This window comes from Scyliorhinus canicula, chromosome 10 (genome assembly GCF_902713615.1).
Source record: "Scyliorhinus canicula chromosome 10, sScyCan1.1, whole genome shotgun sequence".
Taxonomy (NCBI): domain Eukaryota; kingdom Metazoa; phylum Chordata; class Chondrichthyes; order Carcharhiniformes; family Scyliorhinidae; genus Scyliorhinus; species Scyliorhinus canicula.
In genome coordinates, this window is record NC_052155.1 from 171,872,237 (window position 1) to 171,896,142 (window position 23,906).

The following is a 23,906-nucleotide window of genomic DNA, read 5'->3' on the forward strand; positions in this document are numbered from 1 at the left end:
TTTCTTGAACCGCTGCAGTCCATGTGATGTAGGAACACCCACAATGTTCTTCGAAAAGGGAATTTCAGGATTGTAACTCAGTGACATTGGAAGTATAGTTCCCAAGTCAGGATGGTGTGCAACCTGGATGGGAACCTGCAGGTGATGTTGCTCCCATGCATTTGCTGCCCTTCCCCTTCAAGGTTGTAGAGGTCGCGGGTTTGGAAGGTGTTGAAGGAGCATTGGTGAGTTGCCGCTGTGCACCTTGCGATGGTGCACACGGCTGCCACTGTGTATCGGTGGTGGAGGGAATGAATGTTTAAGGTGGTGAGTGGGGTGGCAATCAAGTCAGCTGCTTTGTCCTGGATTGCGTTGAGCTTCTTCTGTTGCTGGAGTTGCACTCATCCAGGAAGTGGAGAGTATTCCATCTTTGTAGATGGTGAACAGACTATGGAGAGTCAAGAGGTGAGCTACTATCCAAGAATTCCCAATCTCTGTACTGCTCTTGAAGCCTCGGTATTTATATGGCTAGTCCAGTTCAGTTTCTGGTCACTGGTAACCCCAGGATGTTGATAATGGAGGATTCAGCAATAGTAAAACATTAAATACCGGGGGTGAGGGGGAGATGGTTAGATCCTCTGTTCTTTAAGGTGGTCATTGCCTGGCACTTGTGTGATACAAATGTTACTTGTCATTTATCAGCCCAAGACTGAATCTTGTCCAATTCTTGCTGCATATAGATGAGGATTGCGTCAGAATCTGAGGAGTTGTAGATCAGAATTTTCAAACTCATGGTAAGTATCCATGGGTAGGTGTCAGGAGAGCCGTGGAGCGATCAGTTGCGGAGCTCCCCATCATGGGAGAAGTGCCCAATGGTCGCGATTGGCTTTTAAGAATACCAGCTGTAACTTGAAATACAAACGGTGGTGTTCTCCCACACAAAGCAGCAATAGAGAGCAGGTCACACGCCCGGCACATACACTGACATCACGTGCCCTGTACGCCTGTGCTTTGAGAACAAAATCCCGATGGAGAGATTCCTCGGTTTTGTAGCTGCCAGCAAGCAAGCAACAGGACTGTATACAGAGCTGAAGATGGATTGTTTTGTAATAAGGAAGAGAGGGCCAGAGACACAAATAGGCCAGGATCTCGCAATTGAATCTGTTGGAGAGAGCTTCCCAGGAGAGTCTACAGCAGGACAAAGCAGTGCTGGTGTGAGCTGTATGCAGAGCTCCAGTGCCTCTGGTGAACAGCTAACAAAGAGAAAATGAAATAGGGAACTAAGCAATATCAAAATGATTTCCTGAGATGTGGCTTTGTTAATTGTGCTAATGCAAATCAGGATGTAAAGCCCATGTGTGTTATACCCAGGTAAGTACTGGAAAATGAAAGTTTTAAACCCTCAAAACTTCAATGGCATTTGAAGACTAAGCATGGTGAGTTCTAGGACAAACCTCTTGATTTTTTCAAATGAGAAAGCAAGTGAGATCGTGAGGACCAGACAGGCTTTTCTTACCTTTAATCCAACCAAGTTGCATTAAAGGTAAGAAAAAATGATATGTCGCGAAGGTCAGCTGACATGGGTTGTGAAGGTCGGCCAGCGTGCGTTGCAAAGATCGGCCAGCGTGCATTGCGAAGATCGGCCGGCATGGGTTGTGAAGGTCAGCCAGCGTGCGTTGCGAAGGTCGGCTGGCATGGATCCCAAAGTTTAGCCAATTGGTAAAAGTGGGTCCTGGGAAAGAAAAGTTTGAAAAACACATTGTAGATGGTGCTGAACATTGTGCAGTTGAAGTGAACATCCCAACTCCTGACCTTAAAATGGAGGGAAGATCCAGCTGAAAATAGTAGGGCCTAGAACACTACCCAGAGAAACTCCTATCATGATGTTTGGGGGCTGAGATGAGAAACTTTCAACAACCACAACCACCTTCCTTTGTGCTAGGTATGACTCCAATCAATAGAGAGTTCTCCCCGATTCCCATTGACTCCAGTTTTTCTCGGGCTCCTTGGTCTCAAACTCAGTTGAATGCTGCCTTGATATCAAGGGCAGTCTCTCACTTCACCTCTTGAGTCCATGGGCGGAATTCTCCGACCCCCTGCTGGGTCGGAGAATCGCCGGGGTGCGGCGTGAATCAAACCACCTCCCTTATGGGCGGGACCAGGCGGTGGGCGGGCTCCAGGGTCCTGTGGGGAGCGTGGGGTGATCTAGGCCCACCGATCCGCAGGCAGGCCTGTGCCGTGGGGGCACTCTTTCCCGTCTGCATCGGCTGTGTCAGCCTCCGCGATGGCCGACACGGATGTGACCCCCACTGCGCATGCGGGGACTTCCGCTGGCCGGCGGAGTCCTTTCGGCCCCGGCTGGCGTGGCGCCAAAGGCCTTCCACGCCGGTTACGGGGTGCAAACCACTCCGGCGCGGGCCTAGCCCCTAAAGGTGAGGTCTTGGGCCCTAAAGGTGCGGAGGATTCCGCCCCTTTGGGGCGGCCCGAAGCCAGAGTGGTTCACGCCACTCCATCCCACTGGGACCCCCCGCCCCCCCAGGTATATCCAGCACCTGGCAGCATTCCTAATAAAATCAGCAATGGACAAATAATGCTCCAGAATCCTTGAGACAAGGCAACTGAAGCATACATGTACATCTCATCCTCCATTCAATGTATTGTATTGATGCATAAAGTGTAAAAACATGGGGAAGAAAAACAGAAAGTATTAGCGATAACTCAGTAAAACCGGGATTAGATATGAATGGTAACAAGTCTGAATGTCCCTTCTTAAAAGTGATGAAGTATGACTATAACACGGTTATATCAGGGTCATTTGGGAGAGATGGTGGCTCAGTGGTATTGTCACGGAACTAGCAATCTTGAGCCCCAGGGCTCTGTGGACCCAGTTCGAATCCCATCATGGCAGAAGGTGAAATTTATTTATTTAGAATATGACAGCAGGGAAGTTATGCTGGAGCTGTAGAAAGTGCGTGTTGGGTCACAGCGAGAGGACTGCATGCAGTTCAGGTTGTCACACAATAGGATGGATGTGATTACACTAGTGAGTGTGCAGAGGAGACTCAGCCAGATGTTGCCTGGGATGGAGCATTTCCGCTATGAAGAGAGGCAGATTAGGCTGGAGTTGTTCTTGGAGCAGAGAAGGCTGAGGGGGAACCTGATCAAGCTGTACAAAATTATGAAGAACATCAATAGGGCAGATAAGAAGAAACCTTTCGCCTTAGTAAAGGGGTCAATAACCATGGGGCATAGATTTAAGATAATGGGAAGGAAATTTAGAGGAGATTTGAGGAAAGACCTCTTCATCCTGAGGGTGGTGGGAATCACTGCCTGAGAGAGTGATAGAGGCGGGAACCCTCACATTTAAGAAGCATTTAGATGAGCACTTGAAACACTGGGCGGGATTCTCCCGCAACCGGCGGGGCGGGTTGTACCGGCGCCAAAGAGTGACGTGAACGAGGCCAGCACTGGAGTGGTAAACCACGGGCAAACCGGTGCCAAAAGGTGGGAAAAAGTGCCCCCACGGCACAGGCCCGCCTGCAGATCAGTGGGCCTGATCGCGAGCCAGGCCACCATGGGTTCCCCCCTCCGGGGCTGGATCCCCCCCCCCCCCGAGGACTCCGCATGCCAGGTCCCACCGGTATGGACCTTGTCTAATCCACGCCGGCGGGACTGGCCGAAACCGGATGGCTGCTCGGCCCATCGGGGCCGGGAGAAACGCCAGGGGTGGGGGACACTGCAAACAGCCCCCGACCGGCGCGATCCCCGCCTCCGCCCAAAAACCGGCACCGGAGAATTCGGCAGCCAGCGTCGGAGCGGCAACAAGCAAGGCTACAGACGAAGTGCTGGAAAATAGGATTAGAATGGATAGGTGCTTGATGGCCGGCACAGACACGATGGGCTGAAGGGCCTCTTTCTATGTTGTATGACTCTTAAGGGAGAACTTATGAAAAGTCATCGACCTGAAACATTGGGCGGAGTTTTCCGGAACAAAATAGCAAAAAGCTCTGACTGAAAACAGGCGTGTTATTTCCCCCCCCCCAAAAATAGGGCCAGGTTTTCTGTCCAGATCTTCTCACACTTTATCAGAAGAAAAAAAAAAAATCGGTGGGCGTGTTTAGTTTCTTCACACTGGCGGGGTAGGGCCTCATAGAGGAGGCAGGCCTGGCTACATGGGGGGGCCCTTTTTAAACGGTAACCTGATCAGCGAAAACAATGAACTCCCTCCCACTGCCCCCCCCCCCCAAACACGGTCATGGAGGCCCCTCTGACAAGCTTCAAGGTGACCAACTCTCCCCCCCCCCCACGACAGAGGAATCAGGCGGCACTCTTCCTCCCATGTCCATGTCCCCCCTCCTCCCGAGGTGTTCTCCGATATACACCTCTCTTCCCTCCCCCACCACGGGGGGGGGGGGGGGGGGGGGGGGGGGGAGGGGGAAAGAGTAGCGGGGATAATCTCAAACCAAAATCTCCCCACACAAATCCCATTATGGCCCTCTCGCGGGATTAGGCAGCAATAACGGGATTTGCACACACGTCGAATGGGCCTGCAAAATTGCGCCCATAAACTCTTGTTTCTCTCTCCACAGATGCTGCCGGATCTGAATATTTCCAGCATTTTCTGTTTTTATTTCAGATTTCCAGCTCCTCTTGTCAAGAGAGAAAATATGATGGAGAGTTACCGCCAAAACTTGTTAAAACCTTCCTGACAGTTGATTCACAGGAGCACTTACTGAGGCCTGTGAGTCAGGTTGCCTGTTCTGGCACAGATAGTGGATAGCTCAGATGGGTGAGCAAAAACAGCTCGGGTGTCAATACCCATATGGAGGCAGCAGAGGCGCAAGTTTGTCCTTTAAAGCTCCACCAAGTATCTGCATTCAGAGATCTTCCCTCTGCACCGGTGAACACAGAAATATGGATTCCATACTTCGCCCTGATGTCTAGCTCCATCATTGCCCCTAATCATTGTACCTGGCCAGCTTGCCCCACACCGCAAGCTGTGAAATATTCTGCAACAATGTCCATATTTTTCCAAGGCGGAGAATCTTTACCACCTCCAGTTTTGGTTGAATGGTTTCATCTGAACATAGCATTAAACCTTGACCAGAAATGTCGTCTTTCTTCCAATGACAAACGCTTTCACCTCATTCAACAGCAGCACGACAAGGACAATCAAAACTGTGCCGGCACAGAAGGCAGGCGACTGGAAAATTCCAAAAGGGTAAAGGTTAATAAGCTGTTAATTCCCAATTTCAATTCTAAACACATCGGAACATTATTACCCAACTCATTAATGCGTAGTCTTGTGCAATAACACAATGAGTGCAAAGAAAATGATGATGAAACAGTTTTCCCCATATCAGTGTAGATGTGTTAATCTGCACGATATGTTATTTGCAAAATTTCATTTTCTTTCACTGTGAGTGATTTAGTTTCCTTGCCTTAAATAAATCAGTTCATGCTAATTAAACACTCGTTGGAACATGTTTCATCAGGCTTGATTTAATTTTAGAATTGTCAGAGACTTTAATAGCAGATCATAATGAAAGTGAGTCTCGCTGTGAAGCCACTGCCACATAAAGCGAAGGTGCTTGATTGGACGAGACAGTCAACCGCAGATTAAAGAGCCACCCTATTTCAGCTTGTTCGGGTGAAATGATTTGTTCTCATTGGCAGTCACAGCTCGACAGAAATAAGAGTGAAGCATTGCAAACAAAGCGCAGCTGCACAAGAGGTTGCTCTCCAGTCTGTACTCATGATTAACAATCAAAACATTTCACTTATTACTCCATTTTTTAAATAACTTATTAGTGAGCATAATTGCTACCTTTCCAGTGTCAAAGCAGAGTCACCTATCCAGATAATCATGATTCTAAGGGATAGCAAAATAACGGTGGCCGAAGTCCACAGGAACAGTCCTACATTATGTTTTAATATAGCCAGCCATTTACAGGGTTATGTACTATGGTTAAAAAAAACACTTGAGGTTAAGATGGAGGCAGCATTCGGGTTCTTTGCTCTGCAGATTAACCAGGATTTAATTTTTAAATTGTAGAATTAGTGATTCCAATGAGGTCAACGGTTTTCTATGCTTCTATTAGACATTAAAATTAACGATAACCTTGCTCTTTGAAACTCGTTATCAATCTTTATAATAATTTTAGTGCGTTTACATTTGCCATTGCAACCTTTCAATTTTTTTCTAAATGTACTCAAATGGCACCTAAGACACCAAGTATGCTGCCAGCAGCCAGGTGCAGAACTGGTTCACCTGCAAACGCAACCTCTCAATTTGTTGAACGCAGCTCAGGAGTTTTGAATTGAGGTTAAAGAGAAACATTATCTGGTAGAGCGGAGGCTGGCTGCTTGGCTGGAGGCGAGATTTTCCTGGGTCTACACCCAGACACACTCGGTGGCCCAGTTGCCTCAACGATCAGAAATGGAGGCATTTTGTCCTTCACAGGCACCTGTTCCTCTGCTCCAACATTCACTGCAACTCACCTGATCCAATACACCTGGGAGCAGCCTTGGGATCATCTCCCGAGTCCAGCACCCACAATGACACTTTAAAAAAAAAAACATCTCAAGAGTACCCAATTTTTTTCCCCCCCAATTAAGGGGCAATTTAGCGTGACCAATCCACTTACCCTGCCCATCTTTTTTGCTCTTCTGTTATGAGCTTTCTCGTTTGTATTCAGCAATGCACTGTGCACTTGGGAGAGGGATTTGTGTTTTGGCCCCCAAAGAAGAAACTCAGAGTGCTTGGTCCTTTGCCTACTTCTGGTGGAAACGGCATCTTTCACTCTGACCGCATATAGCTCACGTGCTCACCCCATATTTGTGATGAGAGGAATAATCTTTGCCCTTTTTGTTCGTAATATCTAGAGTATTTTAATCCCATGACAGCAGGATGGATCTCTAGAACAGCAGAAACTTTGAATTGTTGGAGCAATTTACATCTTTAAACATTCCTCACTTTGCTTGAAAGATCAATTTGACTAATATGTGGGTTTATTCAATGCAACGCATGAATTGTTACTTTGGTATGCGCAGCTGAGTTTGCCCAGGAATCTCTCCAACCAGAAATATCTTGGTTTTTAATACCCTTGGGAGTTAATGGCAAGGATTTGGAAACAATGCATTTTTTGTGTGTGGTTCTCTGAACCGAACAAGAATTCGGAGTAGTCAGAGAATAAACAAAGATCCCAACATGAAAGGACAGAAGAGAGCTGAATTTGCATACACTTAAGACTAAACTAGCTTTAGTAGGCTAACCTAGGGTAATTGACACCCTAAAGAATTTTGCCATTAAATATGGACATAGAACATAGTCATTGCCATCTGTGCTCCATATTAGTCTTTGATGAGGTAGAGCTGGTTAATCAAGGCAACAGAATAGATGTTGCATATTAGCTTTCCGGAGGAATTCGACAAAGTACCATACAGACTTGTTAAGGTAGAAGCCCATGGAATTAAGGGAAAGTGGCAGTGAGGGTTCAGAATTGAATCAATGACAGGCAGCATAGTGCAATGATTGTCAGATGTTTTTTCCTGAGTGGAGGTGGTTTTCAGTGGTATTCCTCAAGGGTCAGTTTTTGGTCCTTTGCCTTTTCTCAGTTGTTTAATAAACGACGAGACTCGGGTGTAGGAATCAACATCATAAATTTTACAGATATGAAATTTGGCAATGCAGAAGTGGCGAGTTATAGACTTCAGAATGACAGACAAAATGGTGAAATGGGCAGGGACATGGTAGGTACGTTCTTTGAGGATGATAAGATTATTGATTCATTGATTTATTCAGGGTTTTAGATGCTAATTGAATAGTTAAAAAGAATGAAATGATTAAAAATGCCTTGACTGTGATAATAGTAATTGTTTTAGATAATGAATTAACTATTGAACTTTAGTGCCTTGTCTGTGGAAATTTAGACATTGTTTCAGTGAATGTTTCATAATGAATTGACTTTATATGGAACAGTCACTGAAACAATATAATTAATTGTATTTCAGCACAATAAGAGTGTATCAACTAATTAGTTACAGCAAGGTCTTTGGCCAGCGGTGGCGTGAGAAACCTACTTTCATGAGACTGCACACATAGACGCTGAACTAACTTTGATGAACATTAATCAATGTTGATTAATCGCCAATGTTCGATTAATAAATTATCCTCGAAGTAACAGACATCCATTTTAACAAATCAGGTCTCAGCTAAGAATTAGAAGCTAATGAGAGTAAATGAGGGATTAGATAAGGATTTCCTTAATATTAAGACCTTGTGGTTTTGTTCTTGAATCATCTATTTGTTTCTGTTTAAAGTGATTTATTTATGCTATTATGTTTAATGCTTTTCTTTGCCATGTATTTGACCAGCTTATGTATTATTTTTCTAAGTTTTGATTAATTTATTTTCCAAGTATATTGAATTGAATAACAATAAAGTTGTATTTTCTAGACCCCCATCAACCGGCCATCGATTCTTATTAGAAGGTAAACAAGTCCTGGCCGGGGGGGGGGGATGAGAAAGAGTGCAAAATGATGCACTTCAGTTAAACTAATATGGAAAGATGGCATACTATAAATCTGAAGAGTAGACCTGTTCCCCACATATACAAATCTTTCAAGGTTGCACTGCAAGTTGATAAATATGGCTCAAGAAACACTGAATGACTTGAGTTTATAGATAAATGCACAGAATAAATAGGAAAGATATCATGCTAGAATGTTATAAATTATTGGTGTGTTGTGAACAACTCTGGGCTCCATAGTTCAGAAAAGGTGTTAAATGCCTTAGAAAGACTACAAGAGATGTATGTTACCAGGGGTGAGCAAATTCATCGATGAGGAAAGGTTGGATAAATTGGTACTGTTCTCCTTGAAACAGTGATGATTAGGAGGTGAAGAAGCGTTTTCAAGATGATGCAAGGTTTTGGTGTGGCTGACAGAAAAAAGCTATTTTTTGCTGATAAGCGAGTTGGAGGGCAGAGATTTAAAGGCCCCAAATCTTTGAGGAGACACTGAGAACCTAGATTATCTATTGTATCGTACTGAAGATCATACAGTTTTCAGTAAATAAAAGTCCGAAGTAACAAATAATTCTTAAATGAAAGTTTCCTGACACATTTATTTAACCATCACAAAATATATACTTGTAATATTTTAATATTGGTTCCAAAGTTAACAAATATTAAGTTGCAAACTACATGCATTGTACCATTCTATTATTCACATAACACAAACACTCGAATGAACAAACACAAAGTTAACTTGATTAAAAAGAGACTAGCTGATTACTGCAGTATTGGAGGTGGCAATTAAAAACCTGAAAACCTTAGGCTAGACGTTGGAGGGTGAACCTTTACTAATAACCCTGATCAGCATTCCACGAGTTATCCAATCTACTCGAAATGCAATTATTTTCCCCTGAGGATTCAAGCCTTAATTTGCATGTTCCTCCTCCCACCCCAGGTTATACATCTACCTGTTAAAGGGAAGTGTGTAATTTAGTGGCCTTCCTAGCAAAAGAAACTTTCCGTCAAGTTCAACCACGTCAGATAATCTTGAATTTCAACCCAGTCCCGGTTTGACCTGGGAGACTGGTGCTGTAAGTCATGTGGAGCAAAGCTGCTCATCTGCGAACGATACAAAACTTTTCCTCTGCTATTCTCTTCCGTTGGTGCCAAGACACAAAGCTTCCATCAGCAAACAAAAAACTGTCAGAATGTTTAAGCTTGATTTTAAACAGGTAACTGAAGTATATTAAGCAGCGATTTCTGGAAAATGTAATGCTCCTCTAGATTTAATATTTCTAACTACATTTCTGCCACAAATAGGGAGATAAAATCCCTTCCATTACTCAAGCTATCACTGCAAATCTAAGAACATTAGATTTAATCTCACTTGCACCAATAATAAAACAGCACACAGGTAACTTTAATTTTGAAGACTTATTTCTTATTATTGGTCCCTTTGCATTATTTTGAGATTTGAAGAGATGATCTAATTTCATTATTGACAGACATTAAGGTGGAGTGTCTTGTGCTTTTAAAAGTGTTGATGGTAAAAAAGACACTGCAGCAAATTATATGATGTGGTTTGAATAACCTTTAAGTAATCAATATTTTAGGATCATTTCATTTTTTAAAAAAATCTACATTTTAGGTGCTTGTACATAGCAAATCTGATCAACCACAAACACTCATGTACTCCACTCTGTGGGTGCTCTGCACAGGCCATCAATATTGAAACTATCTACAATATCTGGTAAATACATTCATTCTTCTAAACTACCTCTCATTGGCATGCACTAGTTTAGTAGTTGATGGGTTCAGCAGGTGAAAATGAGCTTTGAAACACAAAGGCCAGCAGTTGAATTTTCAAAAATCCAATACATGTGAAGCTGCACTTCATTCAAACTAAACCGTCAATTATGCAGATTAATCTTGCAGCTTGGGAATTAAAATCACCAAATGATTGTTTCCCATTTCTCTCAGATTTTTGCACCTGATATCCACACTGCTATTCTGATGGAGAACGAATAGCATGGGTGGCCAACAGCAGCAACATTCAACTATTTGAATCTATTAGGTAATGTTATTCAATCTGCTGTACAGAAGTATAAATTAGTGTCATCTAACATTTGGAGACGGTCATTTTAGAGCCATTGAGCACCAGAATGGTCACCAGCATCTTTGTATAAATGGGACTAGAGACTACCGTTTACCACCTTTATTATCAATTCTCCAGGTATTGTATCAGGTATGAGAATGTTGTTCTTCAAATGAGTTAAGGACCTTATAGAATACCTTACTGGCAGAATTCTCCAAAAAGTGCAATTTATACCACGTGTGCAATCTGGCTTGTAGTAATCTTGTGACAAATAGCTCAACTTGTTTTGAATCACTTGGATCTATTCTTTGTTGGGTATATCATATTGTGTTGAAGAGTCATCTAATGTGTTCACTCTGTTTCCTTCTCCACTGGTGCTGCCTGACCTCCTGTGTGCTGTCCGGCATTTTCTAATTTTATTTCAGATTTTGCGCTTTGATTACTATTTCAGGTGTCACGTCAAATCATTACGTTCTGTTCGAGTCTACATAATCAACTGTTCAAAACACCATTTTGCTGCACTGAATTAAGTCAGCTTCACTCACTGAACTAACTCTCCCCGGTCTTAAGGAAAATGATTTGGTTCAACTCACTTCTCATGCACAAACACTGCCTCAAAGGAATTACATATTATTACTGAACGTTTTGTTCAATTGCATCTTCCCCAAAGGTGTCAACATTTATTTATTTTTTGTTGCTGTGCTATTTTCAATAAAATCTCACGGTCAGCTCAGCTTCCACTGAAAATAAGGGTGCGGAAACCTCAACTTGCAAGCATTAAAATCTGGCCTTAAGGATGGAACATTTAAACAAAGATAAAAGGTGTCTGGTTGTTGCAAAATATTTTATGGTTTAATGCACTTTTTAATCCCAGGATAAATACAATGTAATTTAGATGCTACCATTAGCACCAAGTACATCCAAAGGTATCGAGACTGAAGTGTTTATTCTAAGTGCTATCTGTTAGTAAGTCAATGCTCATAAACCCAGCGCTGGCTGCAACGGTTATAATTTATGAGTGATTTGTGTTTCAAATATAAAGATCAAATGCACAAAAATGAAAGGTAATAACAATTGTGTGAACACAAGTACAGCTTTTATACAATAGTTTAGTCACGCTTAAATAAAGACTACATAAACTGAATTAGGGGCATCTTTCAACACACAAAACATAAATAATCCTTCAACTCAATTATCAGATTTTCCATAATTTAGTATCACTATTAACCTGTAGGATTGGTTTTGCAATTATATACTTAAGACTAAAAAATGTTAGCATCCACAACTTGACAAAGTTAATTTGTTTTCGGACACATCATGGAACAAGGAAAACAAGGCAGCCTGCCATGCAGTGAAACTGATTTTAAAGATCACTTAACCAGACTTTTAGTGAGTGCACGTGTTTGTATCTTCTTTCCCGGGCTTGGAATTAAGGACAGGTTTCACCATACCGAGTTTGTGAAAAATATATTTGCAAGTATTGATTTTGTAACGTCAATGTTCCACCGCATCCCAGATGAGATTGCACTTCTGCCCATCAAAAGACTGCAGTTTTTTTTTCACAATGCAAGCGTCGGAGCCAACACTCCGATAAATAGCTCATTGATTTTAGTTCTTGCTTTCTTCCGGCTTTTCTTCCTCTTCGGATTTGAAGAACAGCAGTGGAAACATTCCGAGGATGCAACCAATGGTCACACCTATAACCTTGCCCTAATAAAAACCAAAAATAAAAATTGGGATTTCTTTTTCTTTTTACCAAACACTTCGATTATAAAACCGATCTTCACATAAATGGGTTTAATCCCCAAATTTAAATTAAGCCCTTGGTTCTTTTAAAGTGACTAGCACATTTTTAAATTATCATGTTGCCTTAGACACAGAAGACGATCGATTGCTTTCTCCTTTGAGAGGGAGAACGGATATTCCAGATTTATTTGAATTGAATTTAAATTCCACCAGCTGCCATGATAGGATTTGAACCAGTGATCCCAGTGTATTAGCCTGAACATCTGAATTAATAGCCCAGTGGCATTACCACAATGCCACCATCTCTTCTCTTCCCCCTGATTTTCTAATGTCCCTTTCTTAAATCCAATGCAGATGACTGCAAACATTGAATTGCATCGGCCAGGGAACTGCCACTCAGTTAAACTGTCGATATTTCTTTGGAACTACCTGCCATCTATGCAACTTAATATGCTTCCGAATGTAGTGTCATATACAGCACTCGATCCCTCTGACCAAGTAATTTATATAAACGATATTTTAAAAAAGTACGGGAAGGCCATTCGACCCTTCTGGGCCTGGATAGAGCGCTCTTTTGGAGGGTCGGGGCAGGCCCAATGAGCGGAACAGCCTCCTTCAGCACTCTAGGGATTCTATGATGCAAGATTTCACAAGTCTTCCTGCTGCTGTCCTCTTCAGACACTGTCCATCTCCCATGCCATCCTGACTTGCTTCAAAAGCAGTACAAGAAGAAATTAAGATATTCAAATAAAATTAATTTTTTGCCAAACATATAAAGATTGGAGTTTTTAAAGCTCGTAATTTATTCATTTCAGTAGATTAAAAATGAGTGACTGTGACACTTTGCTTTAGCACTTGTTCAGGCTTTTTAAAAGTAGGATTTGTCAGATGTTAATAGTTAAAGGTGACTTTGTCATGCAATTAATCAGCCATAACCTCGGAATCCTGGTTTGAATGAGAAGCTGATGTAACTGGAAGGAGAGCCGTTTTATCATTTCACGGCATTTAGCAATGAGAACTCTCCCGAGCGCACGCTATTCAAACTCAAATTGAATTCCCATAGGACACATGCACCAAATAAAACACAATGTCATCTAAAACAGGCAACCTCAAAGATGCTGAAACGGATAAGAGGGCCGCTGGTGAGGTACGCCAACAACTTAACATTCATTCATATGGTGCCTTTAGTGCAAGGTGCTTCGGACACAATTGTACACGGAGTCTCGTCCAGAGATATCAGGAGAGGAGGTAGGATATGAGAGTGGTTTAAAGGAGGAGAGATGTGGAGCAACGCAGAGAGAATAAGGGGGAGAATTCCAGAGGTCAGGGCCGAGGAAACTCTACAGAGTGAGTGACCTGATCCATTTTATAAAAATATAAATTTAGAGTACCCAATTAAGGGGCAATTTAGCGTGGCCAATCAACCTAACGTGCACATCTTTGGGTTGTGGGGGTGAACCCCATGCAGACATGGGGGGAATGTGCAAACGCCACACGGATAGCGACCAGGGCCAGGATCGAACACGGATCCTGACCTGACCGATTTACAGTAGTTTTAAGACACAAATTTACTCCTTTAAATATTACCCTTTTTCAACATGACAAGATAATGAAATCTCTCAGTAACCAAATTCTTTTCTTCATAAATGGAAGGATTGACTGCTGTAATTCATTACCCCTTACTACAAAACGCACAATTCAAAAACACAGATGCACGAACTTCAGTTTACTGGTAAAAAGAAACCTCAAGGGCTAAGTGAAAAACCGATCCAAAATTAAACTTAAAAATTGGAATCCCGCCATCACAAAAAGTATCCTATTCTCTGTGAAGGATAACAAAGTTCTTGAGCTTCATTGATCCAATTTAGGTTGTCACCTAAACCCCTTAAATAGGCTTAATCATACAATCACCCGCACGATCCTACATCACATGCAAATAAAAGATCTTATCACGGAGGTACACACTTCAGCACCAATTGTGTGTTCTGTCCATATATTTATTTTTTTTGTAATAGGGCTCCAGAGTTTCAGCTTTTTCAAATTAAGTTTACAGCCACTAAAAGCATATTTGCTTATGAGCCTATGAATCAGGAGTAGGCCCCTCAGCCCTTCGAGCCTGTTCCATCATTCCACAGGGACAGGGCTCATCTGATTGTAACCTCAACTCCACATTCCTGCCTCCCCCGATAACCTGGGGAAACATCCTCTCCACATCCACCGTCAACATCCTCAGGATCTTATATGTTTCAATCAAGGAGTCTCTAACTCTTTTAAACTCCATATTTGCCACTGCCCCTTTCAACACTGGTCCTAATTGTACACATTGTTGTGTTGAGGAAGCCACAGAGTAATTCCCCAAGATTGCTGGCTGCACTTCACAAAAGCATCGATAGAGAGATGATTTGGTTGATAATGAAGAGATTAAATTGTGTTGACCAATTATTTCAACTGAATAGGTTAGCGAGGAGCTTACATGTTATGCAAAGGCAGAATTAGGTTAGATGTCAGGTTGGGGTTCCTCTTTCTCAGAGAACAATGAACCTCTGAAACATGCTGTTAGGATTGTGTGGTGAACACTGGTTCGGGAGAACTGGATCAATTTCAAGCGGAGGTGAAGATTGCAGAAGAGGTAGGACCCAGATTGCCCAGTTGCGTCATGGCCCATTTTCCAATCATTGTCGTCTTCCCCCCCCCAAACCCGCTGTTGCTTCCAATCAGCCTGTTTTTATTTGGTTCTTGACCTCTCCCAAGGGCTTAATGGCTCTGGGTGAGTGATGAGTGTCTTTATTGTAAAACGTCGCAGGACGTTCCAATGATCACAGTTTAAAAAAAATTAAATTTTAGAGTACCCAATTAATTTTTCCTAATTAAGGGACAATTTAACATGGCCAATCAACCTACCCTGCACATCTTTCGGTTGTGGGGACAAAACCCACGCACACATGGGGAGAATGTGCATACTCCACACGGACAGTGACCCAGAGCCGTGATCAATCCTGGGACCTCAGCGGCATGAGGCAGCGCTGCTAACCACTGCGCCACCGTGCTGCCCACCAACAATCACATATATGGACACTGTTGTACACAAGCTGGTAAAATGGATCAGTTTACTAGGCTTCCCCTGCCCACAAAAACCCAACGGATCAAAAATCGCTAATTGTCTTACCTCAAGTGCCTGAATGTGAGAGTGTTTAGGCACTGCTATCTAGGTAGTCCTTCAAAAAAAGGCTCTTCAAAGTTTTGAGAAGTGTAAAATAAATTAGCAATGTTGGGGAAAATGCACAAATGTCATGATGTAGCGAACCAATAAATCAGAAATGAAACTCCACGGACAGATAGCTAACCTTCTCCAGGTAATAAATATTTAGATTGAATATAAATTCAATGTGAAAAATGGAACAGCATGATCTTGAGTCAAAAAATAGACCATTAAAGAATCTGAACAAATCTTCATGGTATTTAAAGCAATGAGAGAAGAAGGTTTTAATCCAAATGCACCTTGAGGCAGCTCGTGGTGTCAGCCAATCCACAAACTGTGACCATATGGAAAGAGCGGCTCCGTTTTGCCAATAAAATCTCAATAACCTGCCAACACATCATTGCAGTAGAACGAAAAACACTTCAGCTGTGATATGAACATCAGTCAAGTGCAGCTGTGCCATGCACAAGTTTTAATGTCACAAAAGCAGTCATGTCGTTTTATGGAAGCTATGTCATCAGTACAGGGAAGTGCAGAAGTCCATAGGATGTAAATCAGCATTTAAGGAAAGACACTTCTGTGATACAAATAATAATTGCTGCCCAAGATTTATTTTTGATGCTTTAGTTGGTACGTGAATCGCTTTGCAAGCAAAACTGTATTTTTCTAACTGTTCCCCTCAAGGGCTGGGAATTGCACCAAGTCGGGACAGGATACTTGATGATGTGACTAATGATGTGGGCGGCATAGTGGTTAGCACGGCTGCCTCACAGTACCAGGGACCCGGGTTCAATTCCAACCTTGGGTGACTGTGTGGAGTTTGCACATTCTCCCAGTCTCTGCGTGGCTTTCCTCTGGTCTCTTCCCACAGTCCAAAGATGTGGTCAGGTGGATTGGCCATTCTAAATTGCCCTTTCTTGTCCAAGGGATAGGTGCGGCTATGGGGATAGGGCAGGGGAGTGGGCCTAGGTTGGGCATTCTTTCGGAGGATCGGTGCAGACTCAGTGGGCTGAATGGCCTCCTTCTGCATTCTAAAGATTCTACAATTCTAAGTAGGACCCTGTTCTCATCATGTCCAGCTTTCCAGCAGACATGTCGTCCAGATGCAGCTTGACAGCTGTGAAAAGAGGGACTCTGACCCATATTGTTTTCCTTTATGGTCATCATCTACCAATCAGGAGTCTCTTACCCCTTTGCATCCATGTTCCAAACAACAATCCCATCTACTGCATCACCAGAGATCAGCTGCTGAGTATGATGTGCCTCACAAAGGGACTGAACGTTGCCATTATGGAAAGAACTCCTGGGGATCTATACAACTGAACCCCAAATCACGCACACTGACCCCCCCTACCCACCAACTTCCCCCGACCCCCAATCTCCCACCACCCAACGAGCTGCTCCCAAACCCCTGACTCCCGCCCTGATCACTCCATCTCCCCCTCTTAACTTTTCTCCTCCTCAACTTTTCAAAGAAGCATAGGGGCATTTAAACTCTACTTCAACAGAACACAGGGGTAGGCTCGTCTTCCTGTGGCGATCCAGGCCACGAAGAAGCACTTCCATTTCAGGCACACTCCGCATTTCCGAGGACCCGGGATCGGAAGTCCCAGCCAGAAATGTGGAGGTGTGATGGGAAAAAGTAGGAGCGGGGTAGCAATCTGATGATGATTGCCGCTCATCAGTTCAGGCAGATGTATCCACTAACATTCATAAAAATCACCATTTCTGGATGCGCTCTCCTGTATTTCTCATGATCCAAATATGTGTAGACAAACCAATCTGATTAAAGAACAACAAATGTGAGAAAATGCATTTATACAAGGATTCATTCAGTTTGGGAAATGATAAACAAGCTTTGATCGGATTGAGTACAGATCCACTAAAGGGTAATAGAGTTAAATGGCGAGGATAATTTGCATGGTAGACTTGTGTTTCTTTGTATTGATATTTGAGGGTAATCCAATTGAAATGCTTAAGATGATTATAGATTTGCCTTAGGCAAAAGTCCAGATCAAGGCAGTATAACCGCAATATTTGGGCAGAACGGTAGCACAGTGGTCAGCACTATGGCTTCACAGCGGCAGGGTCCCAGGTTCAATTCCCGGCTTGGGTCACTGTGCAGAGTCTGCACATTCTGCCCGTGTCTGCGTGAGTTTCCTCCCACAGTCCAAAGATGTGCAGGTTAGGTGGATTGGCCATGCTAAATTGCCCTTAGGTTAGATGGGGTTGCTGGGTTACGGGGATAGGGTGGAGGTACGGGGATAGGGTGGATGTGTGGGCTTTAGTAGGGTGCTCTTTCCAAGAGCCGGTGCAGACTCGATGGGCCGAATGGCCTCCTTCTGCACTGTAAATTCTATGATTAGAGCTTGGATATTCAGGGTAATGACCAGAAGCATTTCTTCCTGGAAAGAGATAATAGGAAACCTGGAATTCTCTCTCGCCCTCAAAAATCTGAGGCAATTTAAATTTTTAACAGGGTTACCGAACCTCAGGTTTAATTATTTTTTTTAAACACGGTAGGAGAGTGTCTCTGGCTTGGCCAGCATTTATTGCTCATCCCTAGTTGGCCTTCAGATGGTGGTGGTGAGCTGCCTATTTGAACCATTACTGATGTGTTGGTACACCCACAGTGCTGTTAGGGAAGGAATTCCAGGATTTTGACCCGACAGTGAAGGAACGGCGCTATATTTCCAAGTTAGGATGGTGGAGCGGGAACTTCCAGGTGGTGGTGTTTCCAGGTATCTGGTTCCCTGGTCTTTCTAGATGGTAGTGGCCGTGGCTTTGGAAGGTACTGTCTAAGGAACCTTGGCAAGTTTCTGCAGTGCATCTTGTGGATGGTACACACGGCTGCCAGTGAATGGAGGAGAGATTGAACGTTTCTGGAAGGCGGAGCAATCAAGCGGGCTGCTTTGTCTTGGATGGTGTTGAGCTTCCAAGTGCAAGTGGAAAGCATTCCATCACACTCCTGACTTGTGCCTTGTAGATGGTAGACAGGTTTTTTTTGGGGGGGGAGGGAGAGAGAAGGTCAGGAGAGTTACTCGCTGCAGGATTGATTGCTAGCCTCTGACCTGCTTTGGTGGCCTCCGTATTCATATGGCTAGTCCAGTTCAGTTTCTGGTCAATGGCAAGTCCCAGGGTGCTGATCGGTAGATGAAGTTAAAATGCAGATCAGGGATAATCTAATTGAATGCTGGAATAGGTTCAAGGGGCTGAATGGCCTCCTCCAATTGATTGCTCTCAGCTGCGTTACAAAAATGAAGTATCAGAAACTTGAAGTCTCTGACTTCAGAGGAGAGTAATATGAACACCTGATTGGACAGTTTAAATCAGAACATTATTGTTAAAGTACATTTCTACCTCTAATTATAAAAGGAGTCTCTCGACATGGAATGTAAACTGTTAAAAGGGTATAATTTGGAAAATATACCCACTTGTAGAATGGACACTTGCTCCAAAGGCAGCGCCACTCTGTAAAATCTATTTTATTCCAATATGGCTCATCCATCTGCTATACACGGAACCCAGTTTAACCCAATTCCTCAGTGCAAGCTGTAAACAAGGACTATGATATCTCTGTTTATCATTTTTAATTAACGTACGCGGACAATGCAATGCATGGTTCCAGATGCAATACATCCGAATGTAGAAGATAGGCCACTGAGACATTGGAAATCAGGAAACAAGAGTGAGAGAGCGAGGGAGGGAGAGAGAGGGGTCTAGATGTAGGGTTACCTGAAAATGTAAACACTCACCAGCTGCGAGCTAAGTCGGGTTTGCCACATGTCAGCTTGTTTTGGGTTCAGGTCAGGACTCGGCAGACCTAACCTTGACGCAAGAGCTTCCACGTACCCCGCAAGTCTGAAAACATTGTTTAAAAGTGACATTAGCTTTCATTAAATTTGGCAAACCATAATCCATCATGGTCACAATGCCCTCCTGGGGAAGGAATGCAACAGAGGCAGCCAGCCCCCCAGAATTGCTAATGTTCTGTTAATTAGGCAGAGGTAGGTAGTCAGCACCTCATAGCAATTATTATGCTTCCAGCGGTGGGGTGGTTTCTATCGATTGCAAGCTTTGAAACTGCAGCGTGCACTGCAAAGTGACGTCCAAAGATGGGAAGACGACAAATACTTCCGAGATCAACGCAGATAAGTGTTCACTCCAATCTAGCGCACGGGGAGAGGCTTTTAAACAGGCCAGTAGGTGTTGGACTAATAATACAAAAGTGTCCCAGTGATGACAAGCAGCAAGATGACAAGACACAAAAGTGTCCCGGTGATGACAAGAAGCTCAGTCCCACTGTGCTCTCATGAACTCACAGCACAAATCATTTGTGCTTTTCGGCTTCAGCCCAGGCGCCAATTGCAATACTCTTACAAGCCACACAAACAGTTGGCAAATATTCAGATTGCGGTGTGAAAACAATCCAGTTTGAAAATCAAAAACGAGAAGGGACGTCATTGATTTTACAAAAGAAAATGAGGATTTTACTCACACACATGCACATAAAAGACAGCAACCATGGAAGGCAATTTAGGAATCTAATCAGAATGTAGACTAATGAATAGTTCACAGATTTCTTCCTCGCCTTGCCCCCATTGTTCACTTCCCCCAGTCTCATGTTTTTGGGAAAGAATCAAAGCAACAACCAACTCCCAGGCCTATGTTAACAAGTTCCAAGTTAGGCACAAGGGACATGCAATAGCACACAGGGAACAAAGTGCCTCTGACAGCAGGAAGAGGTTCTCGTACAGGGGGGGGGGGGGGAACGTTCTAAACCAATCTGCCCATTCAAATTAAAGCTCCACCATACTTCGACTACCTTCAACTCATCCCAAACAAAAAGAGAAAATACTGGATAATCCCAACAGGCCTGACAACATTTGTGGAGAAATAAACTAACATTTACAGTCTAAATGACTTTGCCAAAGAGCTTAGTTCACTAATCAGTGGGCATCACCACCACAGAATCGGATTGTGTGGCTTCTTCATTGCTGGCTGCCGAAAAACATTGACAATAATATATTGTCACTGGGAACATAGAAATGTGCAAGGCCCTTGATGTACGCAGCCAGTCAGAACTCAAAAACAGGAAAACAGTGTTTACTATCTATATCCTTCAGCTGATTCTCTGATACCTGTCCAATTACTAAGACTACCTTCGTACAATAACTCGCTTTTAACATTAAAAATACCTCAGTGTTTCAATCACACTTGCACCCATGAAGAGCATGGATGCTTGGAAATGCACTTTTAAAAATTTGCCCATGGGATCGCTGCCCACCCCTAATTCCCCTTGAGGTGGTGGTGGTGGTGAGCCCTGTCCTGAACCTCCACAGTCCAGGTAGTGTTGGCACATCCACATACTGTCCAGTAGGGAGTTCCCAGATTTGGACCCAGCAATGAAAAAGGAATGGTGATATAATTCCAAGTTAGGATGCTGCATCACTTGCAGTTGGTGCTGTTCCCAGGCACCTACTGCCCATCAGAGTGGCAGAAGTCATGGGCAGAGAAGGTACTGGCAAAGAAACCTTAGTGCATGGTGTAGATGGCACACGGCAGTGACACTTTGCACCAGTGGTGGAGGAAATGAATGTCAAAAGGCCGGTTCTGAAGTAGAGTTATAATCAACTCGAAACCTAACTGTTTCTCTCTGTGCACTTGTCAATGCTGTGGCTGTGCTAAAACAGTTTGGCTAGAAGCACAGTTGGTTCTGGGCCACAGATCTTAAGCACAGACAGGATATGGTCAAGTCCATAGCCTTAACTGTATCCAGTGCAGGCAACCATTATCCTGACTGAGCCAAAAAAACTTAATGATTAATACAGCAAAACATATAGATCCCCCTGATTAAAAAATGAAATGACCAAAATCTAAATGGAACAGCTGATTTACACTGAAATTAACAAAATGTAATAAAGATGAAAGGATGGCTACAGCATGCACACTTGTTTGACGTTTAAGTAGCTCAGCAGCAATGTTATTTTCCAACTACCTATTAGAAAAAATACCCTAGAACCGGATGCAGTGCCACCACACTTGTAGGAATTTGGGGATATAAAAGTAAACACTCCAATTTTCAGTCCTCACATTCATAACTTTTCAAATACTTAAGATATACTTACCCCAGGCCAGCCACATCAGATACAAGGTTGCCAAGTGCTGCCGCTGTTTTGTTGGGAAAAAAAAGAATCCGTTGAAATAATAATACAAAAGTTCAACAAATCCAGTCTGCTGTTGGAAGTCATTAGACCACACAGCTTTATTTCTACATGAACTTGTCCTCTGCTGAAGATGCAACTATGGAGGTACAGCTGGAGCGGCCATTATTGATGCAGGTGTTGTCTGAGGGGTGTTCAGGACCCACATAGCTGACCTATTAAATGTGCATGCTCACTTTGTAGTAGGGGGTCACTGGAAGTCAATTACAGAAAGAAACACTGATCGGCTGAGAGCAATCGAAGGGTCCTGGCCGCTGCCTAACTCTGATGAACTCGTTCAGCACAAACTGGGAACTGAACCTGGGATTTTCTTTAATTGCTTTATTGACAATAACAGAAGGAAAATGCAGAATCGTTTTACCACGAAAGACCTGGCTCAAGTTCATCCATTGCTGGATTTAACAAAAATCAAAGAAGGGGAGATAAGGTTCTGCACATTCTCACAGGCCAATCTTACAAACAAGCCGAACTTAGCTGGCAGTTTTAAAACGATGGAAGTCGATTCAAAGAATGACTCTCGTGTTGGAAAACCAGTGGTTACAGGGGCAGAAACCCCTGGAGGCATCAGGGGCTTGGCTTCCTGCTGGGAAACTAGTTAGAGGTCCACTTGGGCACTCAAAAGTCAGCTTGCCCCGCGATCAAGAACCCTGCCGAGAGCTTTGTTAACAGTAGTGCCACCAGGAAGGCAGTGATCTGCTGCTGATACAATACCCACCCGAGGCCGAGGATTGTCATTGGATCCCAGGCTATCATTGAGTGGTGGTGGAAGGGGGGAGTCGAGAGATTTCACCTCACTCACCACAACTTCCACAGAGTTAAAATTAGGCCCAATGTATCTCACCCAATTCCTTAATCTTTCAGAGACCAGGGACACAACCGGTTCATGTAAAAAGACCTTTCATGAAGCCACCCATAAAGAAGTCTGTTATAAACAAAAAACTTCAATTGTGGTGAATCACAATCTGATGGATGGAAGATGAGATGATGGGGGCTGGTTTAGCACAGTGGGCTAAACAGCTGGCTTGTAATGCAGAACAAGGTCAGCAGCATGGGTTCAATTCCTGTACCGGCCTCCCCGAACAGGCGCCGGAATGTGGTGACTAGGGGCTTTATTATGATAATCAGATTTCAACGCCAAAATGACTCACTTGAGCAGAAAAGAATCAAACTCAAAAGTTATACATGGTCAAAACGGAAAGCCCATCGGCAATATATCTTGTTCATTGCATTTTTGCGGTTGAGGCCAATCTATATTGTCATTTTGTTGGGTTGATTCTCTCAAGCGCTGTATCCTAAATTCCTTCCAAAGGATCAGCTAGCTGCCCATCACTTAGGGGACTGGCAGACTGACCAGTATCCAGGAGTCCGAAGGGGTTGTCAGGCTGGGCTGGAAGAGGGTGAAGAGAGGAACGTGGTTGGGAACCTGTGGGGTGAAGTCAAGGAACTGGAGCGTGTGATGGGGTGCGACAGTGAGTGCATGGGATCAGGGAGAAGACTGGAGAATGGAACCTAGGTGGCTGGGAAATGCAGGTTGGCGGATGAGGGCTGGGACTGGCGGATGAGGGCTGGGACTGGCGGATGAGGGTTGGGTCAGGAAGGGGTGGCAGAGGACTAGGGGTTGAGGAAACCGGGTTGGAGTTGATCCAGGACTAGGCAGAGAGTTGGGGATGTGGGCTTAGGTGGGGGTGAGTATATGACCTTGCATTTCCTGAAGCATCCAGGAGCAGCCAAAACTTCATATTGAAGCAGCAGAGAGCAGAGCCAGGAAAGGGATTGGAACAGTGAGATCACTGTTGATTGATCATGGCTGATCCACAACCTAATTCCAGATACCCATCTTTGCTGCACATTCCTCAACATTTTTAGTTTACAAAAATCTATCAATCTCAGATTTAAAATTAGCAAATAATCTCAAATTAGACACCATTTGTGGAATAGAGTCCCACACCTCTACCATCCTTTTGTGTGAAAAAGTGTTCCTTAATTTCATTCCTGAAAGGCCTATGGCCCTAGTCCAAAACAAACCAACCAATGGAAGTAATTTCTCTTCATCTTCCTATCGATCAAATCATAACTTGCTTCTTTAAACTCTAAGATTAATTTGTGTAATTTTTCTTCATAATTTAACCCTTGGGAGTCCAGGTAAC

General features: G+C 43.5%; 1 protein-coding gene across 2 annotated transcripts in view; it reads right to left on the reverse strand.

The window, feature by feature from the left end:
* Positions 1-9,078: 9,078 nt before the first annotated feature.
* The window catches only part of tmem65 (transmembrane protein 65), a 61,753-nt gene continuing 46,925 nt past the window's right edge, over positions 9,079-23,906 (reverse strand). For both annotated transcript variants that reach the window (XM_038810141.1, XM_038810142.1), the window contains 3 exons: positions 21,664-21,706; positions 19,291-19,396; positions 9,079-12,300 (listed from right to left, as the gene is read on the reverse strand). In XM_038810141.1, coding sequence (XP_038666069.1) covers positions 12,199-12,300; positions 19,291-19,396; positions 21,664-21,706 — 251 coding nt within the window. In that variant the 3' untranslated portion in view covers positions 9,079-12,198. The remainder of the gene's footprint in view (positions 12,301-19,290; positions 19,397-21,663; positions 21,707-23,906) is intronic.